Genomic DNA, 22,292 nt, shown 5'->3' on the forward strand with positions numbered 1-22,292 from the left:
CACCATCTCTAGCCATCGGAGGAGTGTCTAGATGGACCAGTGGCTGGGTTGTTGTTGGCCGTCAAATTAAACCAACAAATGAACAGATGTGGAGTTGGCACTGAGAAATGGATGGGACACAGAGGGATGGGGTGAGGAGAATTTCAGGGACACGGCTCCCTCCTTTGTAGTATTTTGAGTTGGTTTGGGGCAGGATGTGCTGCTTGTTGTGTGTCGTGGTGCACTTGTTCTTTGTGCTTTTGTTACTCATCCTTTAGTCTGTGGGTAATTTGATGGAAATTTCCTCTTGCTCATCCTGACACCAACCATGTATGTCTGGAAGAAGAAGCAAAAAACAGATCAGAATCACTGGATTGTAACGAGACATCTCTCGGCATTTTCTAATTCCACTGCTAGTTAAACCATTTAACCTGGAAATGCTGAATGCAGATTCAGAGTGCACCATTACTTATGGACATGTCTCTTTTCTGGTGATGTTCCTGGCCACAGATTGTGATGTTAGCTGAGTATTAAAGATTCTGGAGTCAATCAGTTGATTCCTTCTCCAGAATCACAGTGAAGCTCCAGAATGGCTGCAATACCATCAGCTGATCCAGGGTCACTGGCACCAGGAGCTTGTCTGACACAATGAGAGGCTTTTAGAGGGCAGTACCTGAGGCATCTGACCTGGGAGGAGGGCCTTGGCATGGAGCGAGGGATTGATGAGGTCAGAGGACAGCAGAAATGTTTGGGACAAGTGTTTCTAACTGATTCCTTCAATATCATTGACTGAGGCCCAGACTGAGCTCCAGATTTTTTACAGTTTTCAATAAGATGTAAACTTTTTCGGAATGGAACTCGAGCAATATTTCCATGATCTGTTTAACAGGACAACTCCCTTCCCTCACCCCCTGGAAGACATGACTACCTACAGACCATGTTACCTACAGCTCCAAAGAATGGAAGGGATTGATAACGTACCTATTTGCTCCAATAGCTGGCTCTGTCAGTCGCACCATCTTGTGAAGGTTTTCTTCCTCCCTCCCTCTCTCAGCTCGCTGTCTTCTCCATCACAAAACTGCTCAGATCTTCTCCCCGACCACCTTCACTCCTAGACTGATCAGCCAGTTAGTTACAGTCAGTGCAGCTCCCTTTCCTTCACTCAAACTGCTCGTACAGCCTCCTGCCTCAAATTAACTCAGTTTACAAACCGATTGCGATGTCTGATCTCACTGTGATGGACAGTGTGAGGGTCAGACTTGCTCTGTGATGTCACGGTTTGACCCGTCCAGTTAAACAAGTCTCACCTTGATCAGACAGAGTGTTACAAAACCCTGTGAGTTTCCTTGGATTACAATAACTTGATATTTTAGAATGCACTAACACTTTTCCAGTCTCTGTAATCCACTGATCTTGACTTGTCTCTGGGATCCGTTCGTTTTCCAATGCCAGTTAAGTTTGGGGTGTGTTCAAAGCTGACAACTTCAATTTTATTCTTTGGAACTGCAGTCTGAGTTGCTCATGAATCATTTTTTTGTTTGTGAAATATTTCATTAGAGAATGGGAATTATCATGGGAAACACCAAATTGTCTTTGAAAACTCTTTGATAAACCAGATTGCAGATGCTGAACACATTCATATGATGCTATTGCCAAAATATAATCCATGTTGAAATTCTTTTGCCAATTATATGCCCATTCTGAAGGATTGTTCATAGCTTCTTGCACTGTGTCGCAGTCTTGCATGATGTTGACACCCCTCCCTCCCTCCCTGTTTGGTGTGAACTGCATTCATATACGTTATGAACAGCACTGATTCTTGTAGAACATCACTTCCCACCTTCTGCTGCTCCAAATAACAACCCTTTACCCCAACAGTCTGTCTTGCAATTGGCTAACTAATTATTCTGCTACTTGTCCGCTGACTCCTCATTCTCTGAGTCTATTATGTGGTATCATATCCCAGATCTTTGAAAACTCACAGAATCACAGAATTGTTACAGTGCAGAAGGAGGCCACACAGCCCATCGTGTCTGCACGGGCTCTCCGAAAGAGCAATTCGCTCAGTTCCATTCCCCCGCCTTCTCCCGGTAATCCTGCACATTCTTCCTTTTCATATAACTGTCTGATTCCGTTTTGTATGCGTCAGTTGAACCTGTCTCCACCATGTTCTCAGGCAGTGCATTCCAGACCTGAACCACTCACTTTGTGAAAAAGTTTTTCCTCGTGTCACTTTTGCTTCTCTTAGCGAATACTTGAAATCTGTGCCTCTCATTCTCGATCCTTTCACGAATGGGAACAGTTTCTCTCCGTCTACTCTGTCCCACATGGTCTGAATACCTCTATCAAATTACCTCTCAGCCTTCTCTTCTGCAAGGAAAATTGTCCTAACTTCTCCAATCTGAAATTCCTCATCCCTGGAACCATTCTGATGAATCTTTTCTGTACTCTCTCCAATGCCCTCACATATATCCGAAAGTGCGGTGCCCAGAACTGGACACAATACTCCAGCTGAGGCCGAACTAGTGTCTTATACAAGTTCAACATAACTTCCTTGCTCTTGTACTCTATGCCCCTATTAATAAATCCCAGGATACTGTATGCTTTATTAACCGCTCTCTCAACCTGTCCTGCTACCTTCAATGACTTATGTACATATGCATGCAGGTCCCTCTACTCCTGCAGCCTCTTTAGAATTGTACCCTTTGTTTTATGTTGTCTCTCCATGTCTTTCCTACCAAAATTAATCACTTCACATTTCTCTGCATTGAACTTCATCTTCCCATTCCACCAACCTGCCCATGTCCTTTCGAAGTTCTACACTATCCTCCTCACAGTTCACAATGCTTCCAAGTTTCATATCATCTGCAGACTTTGAAATTGTGCCCTGCACACCAGGGTCTAGGTCATTAATATATATCAGGAAAAGCAAGGCTCCCAACACTGACCCCTGGGAAACTCCGTCACAAACCTTCCTCCAGCCTAAAATCATCCATTAACCACAACTCTCTGTTTCCTGTCACTCAGCCGGTCCATGCTGGCTTTCCTTAATTAACCCACATTTGTCCAAGTGACTAGTAATTATTCTTTTGAGCAATTTCACCACCTGCCTGCCTGTAGTTGCTGGGCTTATCTTTACACCCTTTTTTGAACAATTCTCCAGTCCTCTGGCACCACCCCCAAATCGAAGGAAAAGTGAAACATTATGGCCAGTGCCTCTGCAATTTCCACCCTCACATCCCTCAGTATCCATGGATGCATCTCATCTGGTCCTGGTGTTTTATCCACTTTCAGTACAGACAGCCTATATAATATATCTTCTTTATCAATTTTAAACCCCTCCAGTGTCTGAATACCTCCTCTTTCACCATTGCCTGGGTTGCAAGGAGGGAGACAGAAAGCAGGAAACTACAGGCCAGTTAGCTTAACATCTGTCTTAGGGAAAATGTTGGAAGCTATTATTTAAGATGTAATAGCAAAAATTGGAGGATCAAGGTTATCTTGGAGAGTTGTGGGGCTGGACGAGATTACAGAGGTAGCACTTGAACCACAAAGCTTTCATGTCTGTCTCCATTCGCTAAAGTGGGCAATGGTCCCACCGCAATATGGGCAGTCAATGTGAGAGGCTCGGTACCATCAGGAAGAATTGGTCATGTCCTGTATTCTCGTGAGTGTGTTTGACAAGTGCCTTCAGCTCCAAAATCAAGTAAGATATCTGACTAATCAGGTGCCATTTTCTCAGTGGTGGGAAAACTGCCGTTACATCTGGGCACATCCCCGACAACGGTCACAAATAAAATGCAGGGAACTAACAACAGAAAGGAGCCTTACTGTGCTCTTTATGGCATTCATTGAAAACAATCTCAAAATTGCTTTTTCCTTTCAAAGCCTCATCTGTTAAAGTGGAGACCAATTTAGCCACCAGATGCTGAATCCCCAACAGTCCTCAGTGTTATCCTCTTGTGACATGCTAACAGTTAGAACATAGAACATAGAACATAGAGAGTGGCGCAGTGGTTAGCACAGCAACCTCACAGCTCCAGCGACCCGGGTTCAATTCTGGGTACTGCCTGTGTGGAGTTTGCAAGTTCTCCCTGTGTCTGTGTGGGTTTCCTCCGCTGGCTCCAGTTTCCTCCCACATGCCAAAGACTTGCAGGTTGATAGGTAAATTGCCCATTATAAATTGTCCCTAGTATCGGTAGGTGGGAGGGAAATATAGGGACAGATGGGGATGTGGTAGGAATATGGGATTAGTGTAGGATTAGTATAAATGGGTGGTTGATGGTCGGCACAGGCTCGGTGGGCCGAAGGGCCTGTTTCAGTGCTGTATCTCTAAATAAAAAAAAAAAAAATAAATAAAGTACAGCACAGTACAGGCCCTTCGGCCCACGATGTTGTGCCGACCCTTTAACCTACTCTAAGATCAAACTACCTACATACCCTTCATTCTACTATCATCCATGTATCATCCAGTTAGCTGGCGTTGCCGGTGGGTTTCTACAGCTGAGGCATTTCTCACGGGTTTTGCGACCTCAGTACATTTTGGCAGAGCCACAGGACAGCTGGGCGGAAAGGAACGGAAGAAAGTAGTACAGTTAGTCGCAACTGAACTCTGCAGGTTTTACCCAACCAGCCTGATCTTACATGTGCTGTGGGTGTGAGGCTACATTCTCCATCCTCGACCGTGAACGATACGCAAAGCTCTGGTGTTCTGCAAAACCTGCGAGGAGCTTCACTGCCCTCTTTAGCCAGTCTGTGTGATACTCAGAAACATGATTATCCCCTCAGCACGGAATAGTTTATTCTGGAACATTATTCGATGGAAACCACCTCCCAGATAAATGATGCATTCAGTAAGGCTCCGGCATGTATCCGTAGTTTTACGACATACCTACACGATATTGAAACTGTATAAGTGACTGTTCATCATTGTATCTCAATCCAAACATTCTCCGTAGCGGTAATTTAACACAGTTTGAATTCTGATTGTGATTTTTCCATAGAATTTGCTGTGCGTAAACAGGCCATTTGGTCAGAATATGGGTATGGTAGCCTACTGCTGAAAGTAATCCAGAATGCCTGGACTAATGATTGGAAATTGTCAATTCAAATCCCACCGTGACCACTGGAGAGTTCAAAATTCTGTTAATTAAATACATGATCCCTCAGACATATCAAGTCCAATTTCCTGAGGGAGATGGAGAACCCACAGCCATGAGATAGGCCAACTACAAGACTACCACTTGTTACAACATACTGCGCAACAACTCAACAGATAAATAGGGTAGTGAGAAACCATTTTGAAAAGTTAAAAGGGGATGTTAACTCACTGAGCCAATATAGCATAACATCAGCTTTCAAAAGAGGCAAAAACCTAAAAGACCTATTGGTCACAAGTAGCGTAAAGGCACAAGCCGTACCAAATTGCGGTGACAGACAATGTGTACATGTAAACACCTAAAGGTCTTAAAAATCTTACAAAACGAGAACACAGGAAAAACCGCTTTAATAAAGCAGAGAATTACATGCGAGCAACAAAATGTAGTCTATGCAATTCGATGTAAACAGTGCCACATTTTATATATCAGGGAAACAGGGAACACTTTAAGAACTAGATTTACGGGACACCTTCGTTCCATCCGGACAGGGAAGGAAGACAAGGCGATAACCAGACATTTTATGCAACATGGAATTCAGTCCCTGGAAATCATGGGGCTTGAAACTAACTTGAATTGGACACCAATACAAAGGAAAAGGAAAGAGAGATGGTGGATCTTAACATTACAAACCCAGTTACCAAAGGGTCTGAACCAAATGTAGGACAGCAAATATTTCTTCACTCATACTTAAAACGTAACACATCCAAAACAATCCTGAACTCCACATACCCCTAATCCATGGGAACACAGCACACCATCCACAACCATCTCGGACAATAACACCAGCCTTAGAAGTAGCCCATCTACCCAAAGAAAATTGGTGCACTGGGGAACCCAATTAAACAATTTTAATAATCTAAAACCCAAAAGTCTAAATGGACTAGGCCAAAAATGACAAAAGTCATAATCGGTTACACATACTATGGCAGAACCCGAGACAAACCCCTGTTGCCCAAATACCCTAATACTAACCTAGAGCTTAATGTAACCAAACACCAAGACTGGCCCGGATGCCTGACCCGCGCCTGCGACCGTGACTGACCCGTTGTGGCCCTCGTTCCCCAGACCCTGCCCCAACCCAGACGCCCCCTAACCCTAAACCCAAAGATCCAAACCTTAAGGCCCACCCCTAAGCCCAAGGCCCGGACCCCAGCCTCAACCCCCCCATAACTCTTGCCCCTGGACCCAGACAAAACCCTCAGGCTTCACCCAAAGCCTAACGCCCCGACCACAGCCCCAACTCCATCTCCAACACGTAACCCTAAGCCGAACCCGATACCTAACTTCAACACGTAACCCTAACCCTAACTTAAGGTAACCAAACCCAGAGGCTGTCCCGGATGCCTGAACCGAGCCTGCGACCGTGACTGATCCGGGGTGGCCCTTACCTCCCAGACCCTGCCCTAACCCTAACGCCCCCTAACCCTGAATCCAAAGACCTAAACCTAAGCCCTGCCCCGAGGCCCAAGGCCCCGACCCCAGCCCCAGCCCTAGCCCTAACCCAAAATCCCACAACACTCATGTAACTCCCGCCCCAGACCCATCCAGGACCCTACAATCTAACCCTAAAACCAACGCCCCGACCCCAGCCCCAACCCTAGCCCAACCCCCCGTAACATCAATGTAACTCTTGCCCCTGGATCCAGACCCAACCCTAAGGCTTAACTCCAAAGCCTAACGCCCCGACTACAGCCCCAACTCCAACTCCAACATGTAACCCTAAGCCTAACTCCAACACGTAACCCTACTCCTAACCCTAAGCCTAACTCCAACACGTTACCCTAGCCCGAACCCTAACCCGCCCCCAACCCTAATCTTAACCCTAAAACCCCCCCTAACCCGAACCCACCCCAACCCGAACCGTAAACCAAAACCCCCCCACCCTAACTCTAACACACCCTAACTCTAACTTACCCTAAACCCCGAACCCTAAGCCTAATTCAAACCCCCGCCTAACCCTAAACCTAACCCCCTAACCGTAACCCTTAACTCTAACCCCTAACACTAACGCCAACCCTAACCCGAACGCCTAACCCCTAACCCCTAATCCCCTAACCCCTAACCCTAATGCCTAACTCTAACGCCAACCCTAACCCTAACGCCGAACCCTAACCCCTAACCTTAACCCCTAACCCTGACGCCTAACCCTAACACCTAACCCCTAACCCTAATGCCTAACCCTAACGCCTAACCCTAACGCCTAACCCTAATGCCTAATCCTAACATCTAACCCCTAACTCTAATGCCTAACCCTAACCCTAACGCCGAACCCTAACGCCCCCAGCCCAAACACTAAACCCAAGCCTAAGCCTAGTCCTAATCGACCAAACTTCCCACCCCCCTCATCTATTCTTAACCAATCAAATCCCCCCCGCACCTATTCCTACCCTACCCAAAACACCCCAACCCCCGACCCAGATACGGACCCTGACTGAACCTCTGAATCTTCTTGATGGCTCCCGCCCTAAAATCCAAACTTTGTCCAGCCTTTAGACACGACTGATCCTTCAATTCGATATACTCATTGCAAAATTAATAGCACATGCTATTCATTGCAATCCCACTGATAATCCGAGCTGGAAAGGCAAGCGGACATGGATGGACACGAACTTAAGGCGTGAGCCGAATAAAAGTGGCAGCTGCTAGTGAAATTAAACTCAAGAAATGAGTATATAAACACAAGAGGGGAGGCTTTCCCACCCCTACTACCCGTTTACCATAACCCTAACCCTAACCCTAACTCTAACCCTAAACCTGAACCCTAAACCCTAACCCTAAACCCTAAACCCTAAACACTAAACTGTAACCCTAAACACTAAACCCTAAACCCTTACCCTAACCCTAACCCTAAACCCTAAACCTAACCCCCCTAACCCTAACCCCCTAACCCTAACCCTAACCCAGTTGGCAAGGCAAGCAAACGACACCAACTTAAGGCGTGGGCCAAATAAAAGTGGCCGCTGCTGGTGAAATTAAACTCAAGAAATGAGTATATAAACAGAAACCTGCCTGATTACCCTAACCTAACTTTAAAGTGACACGCCTTCCGTTGTGCCTGGTCCATGTGCTGCCATAACGCAGTTCCCCTGATGAAGCTGCAGTTGATAGCGAAACGTTGGGAAGCATCCGTAATCCCAGTTGGCAAGGGAAGTGGACAGACACCAACTCAAGGCGTGAGCCAAATAAAACTGACAGCTGCTGGTGAAATTAAACTCTAGAAATGAGTACATAAACACAAAACTGCCCGATTACCTTAACCCTAACTTAAAAGTGACACGCCTTCCATTGTGCCTGGTCCAAGTGCTGCCATAACGCAGTTCCCTTGATGAAGCTATAGTTGACAGCGAAACGTTGGGAAGCATCCGTAATCCCAGTTGGCAAGGCAAGCGGACAGAAACCAACTCAAGGCGTGGCCCAAATAAAAATGGCAGCTTCTAGTGAAATTAAACTCAAGAAATGAGTATATAAACACAAGAGGGGAGGCTTTCCCACCCCTACTGCCCGTTCACCCTACCCTAACTTTAAAGTGACACGCCTTCCGTTGTGACTGTCCAAGCAGTGCCAAAAATAAATGCCTTACAGGCAACAGAATCCAAGTTCAGCTGGTCGATACACAGAAATGGCGCGTGCCATTAAACAAGACATAAGAAAATTCAATTCGCACTTTCAAGGCCATCTGGCCTGTGCCGCCATGGTCTCTACTGGGGAACAGTCGTGCCTAAGCTCACACCCCAATACCAAACTTGCGGGCCCTTCACCCCCAGGAATACATCCAATTCCCATTCCATTCCCAAATAATTATGTAACAAATAAACCAAAGTTTTAAATTAACACCCGAGTGTAATGGGGGTAGGGTTACGGACCTCTTAGATAGGCAGGTCAGTTTTAATTATAATTAAATCCCCCCTCTTAGATAGGCAGGTTAACATTAATTATCATTAAATCCCTCCTTACTTCTGCATTTTAAATTTAGAATATAAATGTATTGCTGTTACAAAGACCTACCACACAGTGGCGCTGGGGAGCTAAAGCAACCCATTAATGTCCCAGGACTGGGTGATTTTACTGTTTGTTTGCTTTTGATGGACTTGGGGTGACCCAGCATGGGGTAGGGCTCTGTTACCATGGCAAACAGGTTATTTTGCAGGGCCACAAATGCACAGATCGGGCTTCCCATGGGACCATTTAAATTTAAACTTTAAAAACTTTAAAAAGGTGCAATTGTTTCAAACCCAGTGGGTCAATTAAAATTAAATTTAAAATCAGCCTAATTGTTCCCCTTTGTTTCAGGATTAGGTTTTTTTTGCAGAGGTTGTGGAGCACAAGGTAAACCCAACGTGGTGGGGCTCTGCTACCATGATAACCAGGATGTTTTTTTGCAGGGGCTCAATGCACAGACCACACTTCCCATTGGGTCAATTTAATTTTTAAAAAACAGCCCAATTGTTTCAGGACAAGGAGACTTTTCCAACCAATCACATTCAACATGGGAGGGGTCAGCCAGCTCACTCACATTTATCCAACAGATTTTACAATGAATCGTCCATTTTCCCCTGAGGAAGTTGGAGTAACAGCGAAACGTCAGGAAATACTATTCCTAGCCGGAATACTCATTGAGTCAAAGAGAATTTTTTTCCACAGGTTGGAGAGAGAGAGAAAGAGAGAGAGAAGGAGCGACTGGGTAGAGGGACTTCGGGAAACCGGAGAACCTTCTTGGAGAAGGAGAGAGAGAAGGAGAGAGAGAGGGAGCGACCGGGCAGAGGGACTTCGGGACACCGGAGAACCTTAGTGCGGTCGAGTATTGTTACGAGGGGACATCCCACAGTAACTTTTCTTGCACATTTTACACCCAGACAATGCAACGTAATACACAAAGAAAACATGGGCCTTTCCCACCACATAGGAATTACGCACACACGGTTCCAGTAGGTAGAGTTAACTTAATTAGAGATAGTTTTGCTACAACGGTTAGATTAATTTATAAAATAGCCCAGACGATTCACCATTTAGTGTTACTAGAGAGCCTAAGAGAGCCCGAGCCTCAAAGGCCTCGGCAGAGCGAGGGGAACGACCGACAGCAGGCTATACCGAACCGGACTATGACTAATCGAACACACCAAGTCCCAACCTCCACCAGACCGAGCCATCCCCCTCCCCACCCCCCCAGACCATCGACCAGTCGCTCCCCCACACATTGCTTCCCTCAGACCGTGGTAGAAGAACAGCCCGTGCCACAGAGACAGGACCAAACCAGGCCAACCTCTCCAACTCCACTGCCAACCCCCTTAGTTAATTGGTACCCCGACATTACAGTGGTACGTGAACCCCTCCCGCAAAGACAGAGAGAAGGCCGGAATGAGCCGACAGCCTCGACTTCCACAACGGCCCCCTCCACTGGACAGATGAACCCCTCCCCCACGAGTTTACACCCTAGGGCTACAGGGACACCCCCACCACAGAGGCAAAGCAGGAGCCGAACTCAGGCGACATCCTCGACCTCACCGACAAATTCTGTGACTGCATCCGCAGGCCCTGCGCCTGTCAGGGTGGACCCCGAGACGGTGACGACACGCTCACCCCCGCTACAAGGACAGAGTGACGACCATTCTGAATCTGACACTGATAGGGACAATCCACAGCCAGTGACAAGGCATCCTAATACTTGCCAGAAAAACAGAAATTGGCAACTCACACCTGTTAAACCAATCTTGATCATGGGGGACTCTAATCTCTCCCAAATAAAAAGCTGCCCAAACCCAATCACACAAATTGACAGCTTTCCAGGAGCTAAATTCATTCATGCCACGGCTGTCCTAAACAAGTTACAACCTTCCCCAGAAATTAAGAAAGTGGTGCTGGCAATTGGCATTAACCACCGCACGCAAAGACCACTGACTGCAATTAAGCAACTACAAATTCTCCTAAAAGTGGCTAAAACTAAATTCCCTAATGCACAGATTTGGGTGTCCGAAATAAATTTCAGCCAATCACTCCCAGAAGGGGAAAAGGATACAATCCGTCAGTTAAATCAATTCATTAAAACCCAATCTTACATACCAGCCATAGCTGCCAGGTCCTTCAGGGTAAGCAGGGATCACATTCACTGGACGGAGAACATGGCACTGATCATGATCAATAAATGGATGAAACATTTAAACTAAATAGTACTGCAACCCTAGAAAAGCGGTGCCTTAACTTAGGAGAAACTATTGTCAATATTTCCAAACTCTTTACCCCTACAGAAACACAGAAAGGGGTCCTAAACAAGGGTCTTACATTTGTGCCGGTCACAAAGCCATGTAAAAAGCAGATTCAGAATGACTTAGAAAGCTTTTACAGAAGAATTAAACTCTCAGATTACTTTAGGGACTCAATTACAGACAAACAACCCTTCATGCCGTCATCGGACTGGACCCCAGAAGACACTGAAATACACCCAGAGATAGTAAATTTTATGAGAGTAACTCAAAAGGAAATAGAAAAAATCCCCATATTAAAAGATAAACAGAATCTCACCAGAAGAGAAAGGCAGGCGATTAGGGAATTAAAAACTAACCCGAACATAGTTATAAAACCAGCAGATAAGGGCAGTAGTATAGTTCTCATGGACAAACAACAGTACCTGTTTGAAGCACACAGACAATTAAATAACACGGACCACTACATTAAATTAACAAAACCCATCTTTCAGGAAACACAAAAAGAGATTGACAATATATTAGAACGACTCCATAAGTCTAAATTTATTAAACGGAAACAGGTTGAATACCTGAGAGGGGAACAACCGCGGCCCAGAAAGTTTTACATACTGCCCAAAATACATAAACATCCAGATACATGGACAATTCCAGGGGAGATACCACCGGGAAGACCCATTGTGTCAGACTGTGGTAGTGAATCCTACAGGGTAGCTGAATACATTGATTCATTCCTGAACCCCTTGGCCCAGAAACATCCCAGTTATATCAAGGACACATATCACTTCACAGAAATATTTAACTCGTTGACCGTACCCCCTAATGCCCTTCTTTTTACCATGGACATCGAAAGCCTATATACAAATATAGAAACAAACAGAGGTATACTGACGGTTAAAAATGCCCTCGCTAAATTTCCCCACCCTAAAAGACCAGATGAAGCTATAATTCAGCTACTACATCTGGGTTTAACAAAAAATAACTTTGAATTCGATGGGGCATCTTACCTCCAAATTAAGGGCACAGCTATGCGCAAAAAGTTTGCCCCAGCCTATGCAAATATTTACATGGCAGACTGGAAGGAGAGTGTCTTCAAAAAGTGTCCCAAGCGCCCAATGTGCTATTATAGGTACTTGGATGATATATGGGGGGTTTGGACCCACACAGAATCAGAATTAGAAGATTTCATCAACACTCTCAATAATCATCACCCCTCCATTAAAATTAAAGCCACAACACACAAGGAAAGCATTGACTTTCTCGACACTACAGTTTTTAAGTTGCCACTAGAGAACAACAGTCACAAATTAGCAACAAAGGTATTCTTCAAAGTAACTGACACACATTCACTCCTGCACACTAAAAGCCATCATCCCAGGCACACCTTTAGAGGACTGGTAAAGTCACAACTCATGCGGTTCCACCGCATATCCACAAAACTAGAAGATTTCAACAAAGCGGTCACTACCCTTTTCACCGCACTGAGACGGAGGGGGTACACAAAGAGATTCCTCAGACATATCAAGTCCAATTTCCTGAGGGAGATGGAGAACCCACAGCCATGAGATAGGCCAACTACAAGACTACCACTTGTTACAACATACGGCGCAACAACTCAACAGATAAATAGGGTAGTGAGAAACCATTTTGAAAAGTTAAAAGGGGATGTTAACTCACTGAGCCAATATAGCATAACATCAGCTTTCAAAAGAGGCAAAAACCTAAAAGACCTATTGGTCACCAGTAGCGTAAAGGCACAAACCGTACCAAATTGTGGTGACAGACTATGTGGAACATGTAAACACCTAAAGGTCTTAAAAATCTTACAAAACGAGAACACAGGAAAAACCGCTTTAATAAAGCAAAGAATTACATGTGAGCAACAAAATGTAGTCTATGCAATTCGATGTAAACAGTGCCACATTTTATATATCGGGGAAACAGGGAACACTTTAAGAACTAGATTTACGGGACACCTTAGTTCCATCCGGACAGGGAAGGAAGACAAGGCGATAACCAGACATTTTATGCAACATGGAATTCAGTCCCTGGAAATCATGGGGCTTGAAACTAACTTGAATTGGACACCAATACGAAGGAAAAGGAAAGAGAGATGGTGGATCTTAACATTACAAACCCAGTTACCAAAGGGTCTGAACCAAATGTAGGACAGCAAATATTTCTTCACCCATACTTAAAACGTAACACATCCAAAACAATCCTGAACTCCACATACCCCTAATCCATGGGAACACAGCACACCATCCACAACCATCTCGGACAATAACACCAGCCTTAGAAGTAGCCCATCTACCCAAAGAAAATTGGTGGACTGGGAAACCCAATTAAACAATTTTAATAATCTAAAACCCAAAAGCCCAAATGGGCTAGGCCAAAAATGACAAAAGTCATAATCGGTTACACATACTATGGCAGAACCCGAGACAAACCCCTGTTGTCCAAATACCCTAATGCTAAGCTAGAACTTAATGTAACCAAACCCTGAGGCTGGCCCGGATGCCTGACCCGCGCCTGCGACCATGACTGACCCGCTGTGGCCCTCGTTCCCCAGACCCAGCCCCAACTCTGACGCCCTCTAACCCTAAACCCAAAGACCTAAACCTAAGGCCCCACCCCTAGGCCCAAGGCCCCGACCCCAGCCTCAACCCCCCCATAACATCAATGTAACTCTTGCCCCTGGACCCAGACCCAACCCTAAGGCTTTCCCCCAAAGCCTAACGCCCCGACAACAGCCCCAACTCCAACTCCAACACGTAACCCTAAGCCTAACCCGAGACATAACTTCAACACGTAACCCGATCCCTAACTTAAGGTAACCAAACCCTGAGGCTGTCCCGGATGCCTGAACCGAGCCTGCGACCGTGACAGACCCGGGGTGGCCCTTGCCCCCCAGACCCAGCCCTAACCCTAACACCCCCTAACCCAGAATCCAAAGACCTAAATCTAAGCCCCACCCCAAGGCCCAAGGCCCTAATGCCCCCTAACCCTGAACCCAAAGTCTGAAACCTAAGGCCCTGCCCTTAGGCCCAACGCCCCGACCCCAGACCCAGCCCTAGCCCTAACCCCAATCCCCACAACACTCATGTAACCCCCGCCCCAGACTCATCCAGGATTCTAAAATCTAACCCCAAAACCAACGGATCGACCCCAGCCCCAACCCGAGCCCAACCCCCCGTAACATCAATGTAACTCTTGCCCAAACCCAGACCCAAACTTAAGGCTTAACCCCAAAGCCTAATGCCCCGACCACAGCCCCAACTCCAAGTCCAACACGTAAACCTAGCCCTAACCCTAACCTGCCCCCAACCCTAAACTTAACCCTAAAACCCCCCCTAACCCTAACTCACCCCCACCCTAACCCTAACCCACCCCAACCCGAACTCAAATCCAAAACACCCCATCCTAACCCTAACCCCCTAAACCTAAGCCTCATCCAAACCCCCCGCCTAACCCTAAACCTAAACCCCTAACCCTAACGCCTAATCCTAACGCCTAACCCCGACCCTAACACCCCCAATCCTAAGCCTAAACCCCCCCAGCCCAAAACCCTAAATCCAAGCTAAGCCTCGTCCTCATTGACCAAACTGCCTCCTCCCCACCACCTATTCCTAACCTACCCAAAACACCCCCACCCCCGACCCGGATGCGGTCCCTTACCTAACCTCTGAATCTTCTTGATGGCCCCCGCCCTAAAATCCAAACTTTGTCCAGCCCTTAGACACGACTGATCCTTCAATTAGATATACTCATTGCAAAATTAATAACACATGCTTTTCATTGCAATCCCACTGATAATCCGAGCTGGAAAGGCAAGCGGACATGGATGGACACTAACTTAAGGCGTGAGCCGAATAAAAGTGGCAGCTGCTAGTGAAATTAAACTCAAGAAATGAGTATATAAACACAAGAGGGGAGGCTTTCCCACCCCTACTGCCCGTTCACCCTACCCTAACTTTAAAGTGACACACCGTCCGTTGTGACTGCCCAAGCAGTGCCAAAAATAAATGCCTTGCAGGCAACAGAATCCAAGTTCAGCTGGTCGATACACAGAAATGGCGCGTGCCATTAAACAAGACATAAGAAAATTAAATTCTGCACTTTCAAGGTGTGAGAATAAGAAATACTGAAATGTTGTTTCTACAGCTTGTGGAAAGTTACCAAGAAGTCATTTGTGCACAACATAATGAAATCACTGAAAAAGAGAAATGATAAGGATATGTCAGTGGAGACCTTAAGACAGTACATCACTGACAAAGAGAATTGATAAGGGTATGTAAGTACAGACCTTGGGACAGTACATCACTGACAAAGAGAGTTGATAAGGGTATGTAAGTACAGACCTTGGGACAGTACATCACTTAAAAATTGTGCTTAGGCAGATAAAAGAGAAACAGCAAGAGTTAGAACAAAGGATGTAGTGAATAAGAAACTGCCCCACGAAGATAAAGGCTGACAGCTGCAAGTTAAAACACATAATGGAGAGCCAAATAAGGTAAAACAAAAACAAGAGTTAGGGGCTAGAAAGTCAGAGTAGGGGGACAAGTAAACAGAGGAGGAGACTGTAGCAACCATAGGATAGGTTAGTGTCATAATATGTTATAACCAATAATGTAAAATAAAGGCGTGGAAAAATGGATTTGTATTGTATAAACATGAACTGAATATGTTGATCGGTGTGCCTGCTTGTTGGACACCCGATCTTGCAAGAACGTTAAATAAACTTACTTCTTCAGAGTTTGACTTGGTGTAAATTATTATCAAGTGGGCTACGTTTCTCACAATTGGGGGCTCGTCCGGGATCTCTTCATCATTGCAGGGACCGCGGCCGACGACAGACGAGAAGACGCGTCCCGTTAATTTAAAAACGGTCTCGTTTCTGTCGTTGGTAGCGGACCCGAGTAATCGACTGAAAATGATCCTAGGGAAGTCACTCTGAACGAGTATTTAGTGCGGCAGGTACACATGTGAAGTCAGGCAACTCCGTGCACGGACCAAGGTAAGAAAAACGACTTTTAAGTATTATCTTGGTGACTTATGGTTAACTGTAGGATAAGACCTTCTAAGTACTAAAAGTCCTTGAGGAGTGAATTTTACAGTCCTGCAGTATAAGACCCTTCAGCTAGGAGGTGAGTACTGTATGGTATAAGACCCTTCAGTTAGGAGGTGAATACCGTAAGGTATAAGACCCTTCAGCTAGGAGGTGAATACCGTAGGGTACAAGACCCTTCAGTTAGGAGGTGAATACTGTGGGGCAGTATAAGACCCTTCAGCTAGGAGGTGAGTACTGTATGGTATAAGACCCTTCAGTTAGGAGGTGAATACCGTAAGGTATAAGACCCTTCAGCTAGGAGGTGAATACCGTAGGGTACAAGACCCTTCAGTTAGGAGGTGAATACTGTGGGGCAGTATAAGACCCTTCAGCTAGGAGATGAATACCGTAAGGTATAAGACCCTTCAGTTAGGAGGTGAATACTGGTTAACTGTAGGATAAGACCTTCTCAGTACTGCAGTATAAGACCCTTCAGCTAGGAGGTGAATACCGTAAGGTATAAGACCCTTCAGCTAGGAGGTGAATACCGTAGGGTACAAGACCCTTCAGTTAGGAGGTGAATACTGTGGGGCAGTATAAGACCATTCAGCTAGGAGGTGAGTACCGTAGGGTATAAGACCCTTCAGTTAGGAGGTGAATACCGTAAGGTATAAGACCCTTCAGCTAGGAGGTGAATACCGTAGGGTACAAGACCCTTCAGTTAGGAGGTGAATACTGTGGGGCAGTATAAGACCCTTCAGCTAGGAGGTGAGTACTGTATGGTATAAGACCCTTCAGTTAGGAGGTGAATACCGTAATGTATAAGACCCTTCAGCTAGGAGGTGAATACCGTAGGGTACAAGACCCTTCAGTTAGGAGGTGAATACTGTCAGGTATAAGACCCTTCAGTTAGGAGGTGAATACCGTAAGGTATAAGACCCTTCAGCTAGGAGGTGAATACCGTAGGGTACAAGACCCTTCAGTTAGGAGGTGAATACTGTGGGGCAGTATAAGACCCTTCAGCTAGGAGGTGAGTACTGTATGGTATAAGACCCTTCAGTTAGGAGGTGAATACCGTAATGTATAAGACCCTTCAGCTAGGAGGTGAATACCGTAGGGTATAAGACCCTTCAGCTAGGAGGTGAATACTGTAGGGTACAAGACCCTTCAGTTAACCATGAGAAATAAATCGTCTAAAAAGGAAGACGATGGGAGACAAGGAAAGTCTGCCGGCAACATCCCTCCAGAAAGTCTATTGGGACGGATGTTGGAGTATTGGGATTTAGAGTCAAAAACCAAGGAGAAAAAGACCCAAATATGATCTAAGGACAGCAAGAAGGACCACCCCTAAACCCGACGATAACGACGACGATAGAGACAGAGAGTCTCCTAAGACAATGATGCCCTTGAGAGAGGTACCAATAGGAAATAATGAAATTGGATTTGTTAGTGCACCATTAACGTCAGGAGAGGTAAGAGTGTTTAAAAAGGAAATGAAAGTCCTCGTAGAAGACCCCTGAAAATTTGGGAAAGAGAAAACCCTCCCGGGGTAGGGGGAAATGAACCAGCTGAACAGAAATACCCTAATCAAGACCCGCAGTGGCAGAACAATAATATCGGCCATAGGGGCCAGATGAAAGACCTTACAAATCTGATAGTAAAAGGTATTGTTGTAAACAAGTAGTTGAAGCCCCTGCAAAACTTATGCCTTTACAGAGTTACCGCAGGCCCCTCTTATGGCACAAGCAGGTGACATATTGAGTGCGACCCCTCTGGGTGTTGAAGGCTGTTTCTAGACAAATAGAGACCATTAAAGGCACCTAGGTGGGATCAAGGGATTGATTCTTAAAAATGTTTTGAAGAATCAAAGGGGGGACTGTGAGAACAGAATTTAGATTTTAGAATTTTTAAGAACAGAATTACATGGGAACATTTAATATGAAACAATTAATCAGTCATGTACTGCTAACAAGCTAGCTTCAGTGCTGTAGGGAGGGACAGCTCATTAGAAATGACTTCATAACTTCAGGGCTGCAGAGGCAGCTTGGCCTTGCAGCTGGTACAGCGAGAGAGAGAGAGAGAGAGAGAGAGACATTATACTTCAACAGCACTCTTCTTCTCACCCAGACATGACAAAGTTAGAATGAAAAACATACTGACCAGGCTAATACACGCCCCCTTGTTAGAGGGTGGCTCAGCCTACCCTTCTGATTCAGCAGTTGCTGAGTTTTTTTATATTTGCTTTTAGGCATGGTACAATGCTTAATGGGAAATATAGCAAAGTTAGGAATAGTAGCTTTGCTGAGCTTTGATTTTAAGTGGCAGAAACCACAATGAAATAGCTAGAAGGGATGGCCAGAGTGTGTGCAAGCTGTGGCAGCCACAGCACTTCAGACCAAGGAAGTCATTTTACCTCGAAGCTATTACAAGAAATAGTTAGGGGATTGGGAATCCAATGGGACTTCCATACCCCTTGGCACCCTCCCTCTTCAGGGCAGGTGGAAAGAATGAATCAGACCTTAAAGAAAGACCTGTCCAAACTGGTACTTGAAACAAGGTTACCCTGGACAAAATGTTTACCTATAGCGATACTCAGAATTCGGACAGCCCCTAGAAAAGATGTGGGACTGTCCCCCTATGAAATGCTATTCGAATTACCCTATATGGGAACCAGGGGCGAGATGCCAACCTTAGAAACTAAAGATTCGTTTCTAAAGAACTATATACTGGCGTTGTCTTCCTCATTGTCATTCCTCAGGAAGCAAGGCCTGTTAGCACAGACCCCACCTCTCGAATTTGCAGTGCACAAGATCCAACCAGGAGATTGGGTTCTGGTGAAATCGTGGAAAGAGACTAAACTACAACTGAACTGGGAAAGACCATACCAGACTCTCCTAACCACTGAAACAGCCATAAGAACGGCAGAAAGAGGTTGGACCCACTACACAAGAATCAAGGGGCCGGTACAACCCCCGGCCGAGGAAGGAACTTGGACAACCGAATTAACAGAAGAACCATTGAAAATAAAGCTAAAAAGACTTTGAGTAACGAACTTTTTTTTAATATAGCGGCGCGAGCGCGGAAATACTGTCTGTAATATTGTGTGCCTTCTCTCTTTCTTTTCAAAAGTAGCCAGGAAATAAAATGGGTTGGATGTTTTTGTATTACCCACTTCCAATTAGACAACAAGGTGTTTGGAGTAACAGTTAGAGAAGGGAAAAAGAAAGGTGAATTAAAATGTTGTTTTCAGGTAACAATAGATAAGACTGGTAAACCATCTAACAAACTAAAAGGGACCTCTCATAATGATCCTAACATAGTAAAAATAATAGAGGTAAAGGACCTGAGAAAGACAATTGAGATAGAAACCGGTTACGGGGACACAAATGCCTGGGTAGAATGGATAAAATTACCTGTAAAAAGTTTGAACAAAAACAATTGCTATGCTTGTGCATCTGGTAGACCGATAGCTCAAGTAGTACCTTTCCCACTGGGGTGGGAGCGTGACCGAAAGGGCATGGAAGGCATGTTAGCCCTATATCAGGATAAGACGGCTTGGGGTATTCAAACTTGCATATCCTTGTCAATAATGTTCCCTCCCCTAGAGAAAAAGGATTCAAGGACTCCCCCTTCATTTTTAGCCACCAGTGTGAATCACACATCATGCGTACGTCGACACGGTGCGGAGCTAACCAGCAATATGGGAGAGTTGAAGTCATGCATAGAGACTGAGGACGTAACTGGAAGAGTCAGGGGAGGGAACTACTCATCATTGAATGTCCCCAGAGCGGATTTATGGTGGTATTGCGGAGGAAAAATCCTGAGACAGACCCTACCCTCCCAGTGGAAGGGGACGTGCGCAATTGTTCAATTGGCAATACCATTCACCTTGGCATTTGAGAAACAAAAGATAATAACGAGGGAAAGGGGTAAAAGGGAAGCGATAGCGAACTCTTTTGACGACCAGGTGTACTTGGATTCCATAGGGGTCCCAAGAGGGGTACCTGATGAATTCAAGGCCCGAAACCAAATAACCGCCGGTTTCGAGTCTTTGTTTTGGTGGGTCACTATTAACAAAAATGTAGATTGGATAAATTATCTTTATTACAACCAACAAAGATTTATAAATTATACTAGAGATGCGGTAAAAGGTATAGCTGAACAATTAGATGCCACTAGTAGAATGGCTTGGGAAAATCGACTGGCTCTAGATATGATCTTAGCAGAAAAAGGAGGTGTGTGTATAATGTTAGGAGGGAAATGTTGCACATTTATCCCAAATAACACAGCACCCGATGGTTCAATCACCCGAGCACTGCAAGGGTTAACAACTTTAGCAGAAGAGATGGCTGAAAATTCAGGAGCAGACACTTCCCTGACGGGGTGGCTTGAATCCTGGTTTGGAAAATGGAAAGGCATGATAATCTCGGTTTTTACCTCCCTGATCATGGTTGTCGGAATACTAATAGCCATCGGGTGTTGTATTATTCCTTGTGTAAGAGGGCTGACACAGCGATTGATTGAGACAGCTTTGACGAAGCAGATGTCAATACAAAGAGGCCAGGAAGAAAGTATATACCTGTTAGGTAATGACAAAGTGGATAGTATCAACGGAAATACAGACATTGAAAAGGCGGCTGAAATAATGCTCAGAGGATTTGAGAGGACATATGAGAACCCTCCGCAGTATGTAGAAAACAACAAGGATTAAGTAAAAGAAAAGGGGGAATTGTGAGAATAAGAAATACTGAAATGTTGTTTCTACAGCTTGTGGAAAGTTACCAAGAAGTCATTTGTGCACAACATAAAGAAATCACTGAAAAAGAGAAATGATAAGGATATGTCAGTGGAGACCTTAAGACAGTACATCACTGACAAAAAGAGTTGATAAGGGTATGTAAGTACAGACCTTGGGACAGTACATCACTTAAAAATTGTGCTTAGGCAGATAAAAGAGAAACAGCAAGAGTTAGAACAAAGGATGTAGTGAATAAGAAACTGCCCCACGAAGATAAAGGCTGACAGCTGCAAGTTAAAACACATAATGGAGAGCCAAATAAGGTAAAACAAAAACAAGAGTTAGGGGCTAGAAAGTCAGAGTAGGGGGACAAGTAAACAGAGGAGGAGACTGTAGCAACCATAGGATAGGTTAGTGTCATAATACGTTATAACCAATAATGTAAAATAAAGGCGTGGACAAATGGATTTGTATTGTATAAACATGAACTGAATATGTTGATCGGTGTGCCTGCTTGTAGGACACCCGATCTTGCAAGAACGTTAAATAAACTTACTTCTTCAGAGTTTGACTTGGTGTAAATTATTATCAAGTGGGCTACGTTTCTCACAAAGGCCATCTGGCCTGTGCTGCCAGGGTCTCTACTGGGGAACAGTCGTGCCTAAGCTCATACCCCAATACCAAACTTGCGGGCCCTTCACCCCCAGGAATACATCCAATTCCCATTCCATTCCCAAATAATTATGTAACAAATAAACCAAAGTTTTAAATTAACACCCGAGTGTAATGGGGGTAGGGTTACGGACCTCTTAGATAGACAGGTCAGTTTTAATTATAATTAAATCCCCCCTCTTAGATAGGCAGGTTAATATGAATTATCATTAAATCCCTCCTTCTGCATTTTAAATTTAGAATATAAATGTATTGCTGTTACAAAGACCTACCACACAGTGGCGCTGGGGAGCTAAAGCAACCCATTAATGTCCCAGGACTGGGTGATTTTACTGTTTGTTTGCTTTTGATGGACTTGGGGTGACCCAGCATGGGGTAGGGCTCTGTTACCACGGCAAACAGGTTATTTTGCAGGGCCACAAATGTAGAGATCGGGCTTCCCATGGGACCATTTAAATTTAAACTTTAAAAACTTAAAAAAGGTGCAATTGACCCAT

General features: G+C 45.0%; 1 protein-coding gene across 1 annotated transcript; it reads left to right on the forward strand.

Annotated features, from left to right (window-relative positions):
- The first annotated feature begins 19,832 nt into the window (after positions 1-19,832).
- LOC137373416 (syncytin-2-like) lies at positions 19,833-21,175 on the forward strand. Its single transcript, XM_068038232.1, has one exon. The coding sequence runs from the start codon at positions 19,903-19,905 to the stop codon at positions 21,094-21,096; it is 1,194 nt and encodes a 397-aa protein (XP_067894333.1). The 5' UTR covers positions 19,833-19,902; the 3' UTR covers positions 21,097-21,175.
- Positions 21,176-22,292: the final 1,117 nt, after the last annotated feature.

Source organism: Heterodontus francisci, chromosome 9, assembly GCF_036365525.1.
Source record: "Heterodontus francisci isolate sHetFra1 chromosome 9, sHetFra1.hap1, whole genome shotgun sequence".
Classification (NCBI taxonomy): domain Eukaryota; kingdom Metazoa; phylum Chordata; class Chondrichthyes; order Heterodontiformes; family Heterodontidae; genus Heterodontus; species Heterodontus francisci.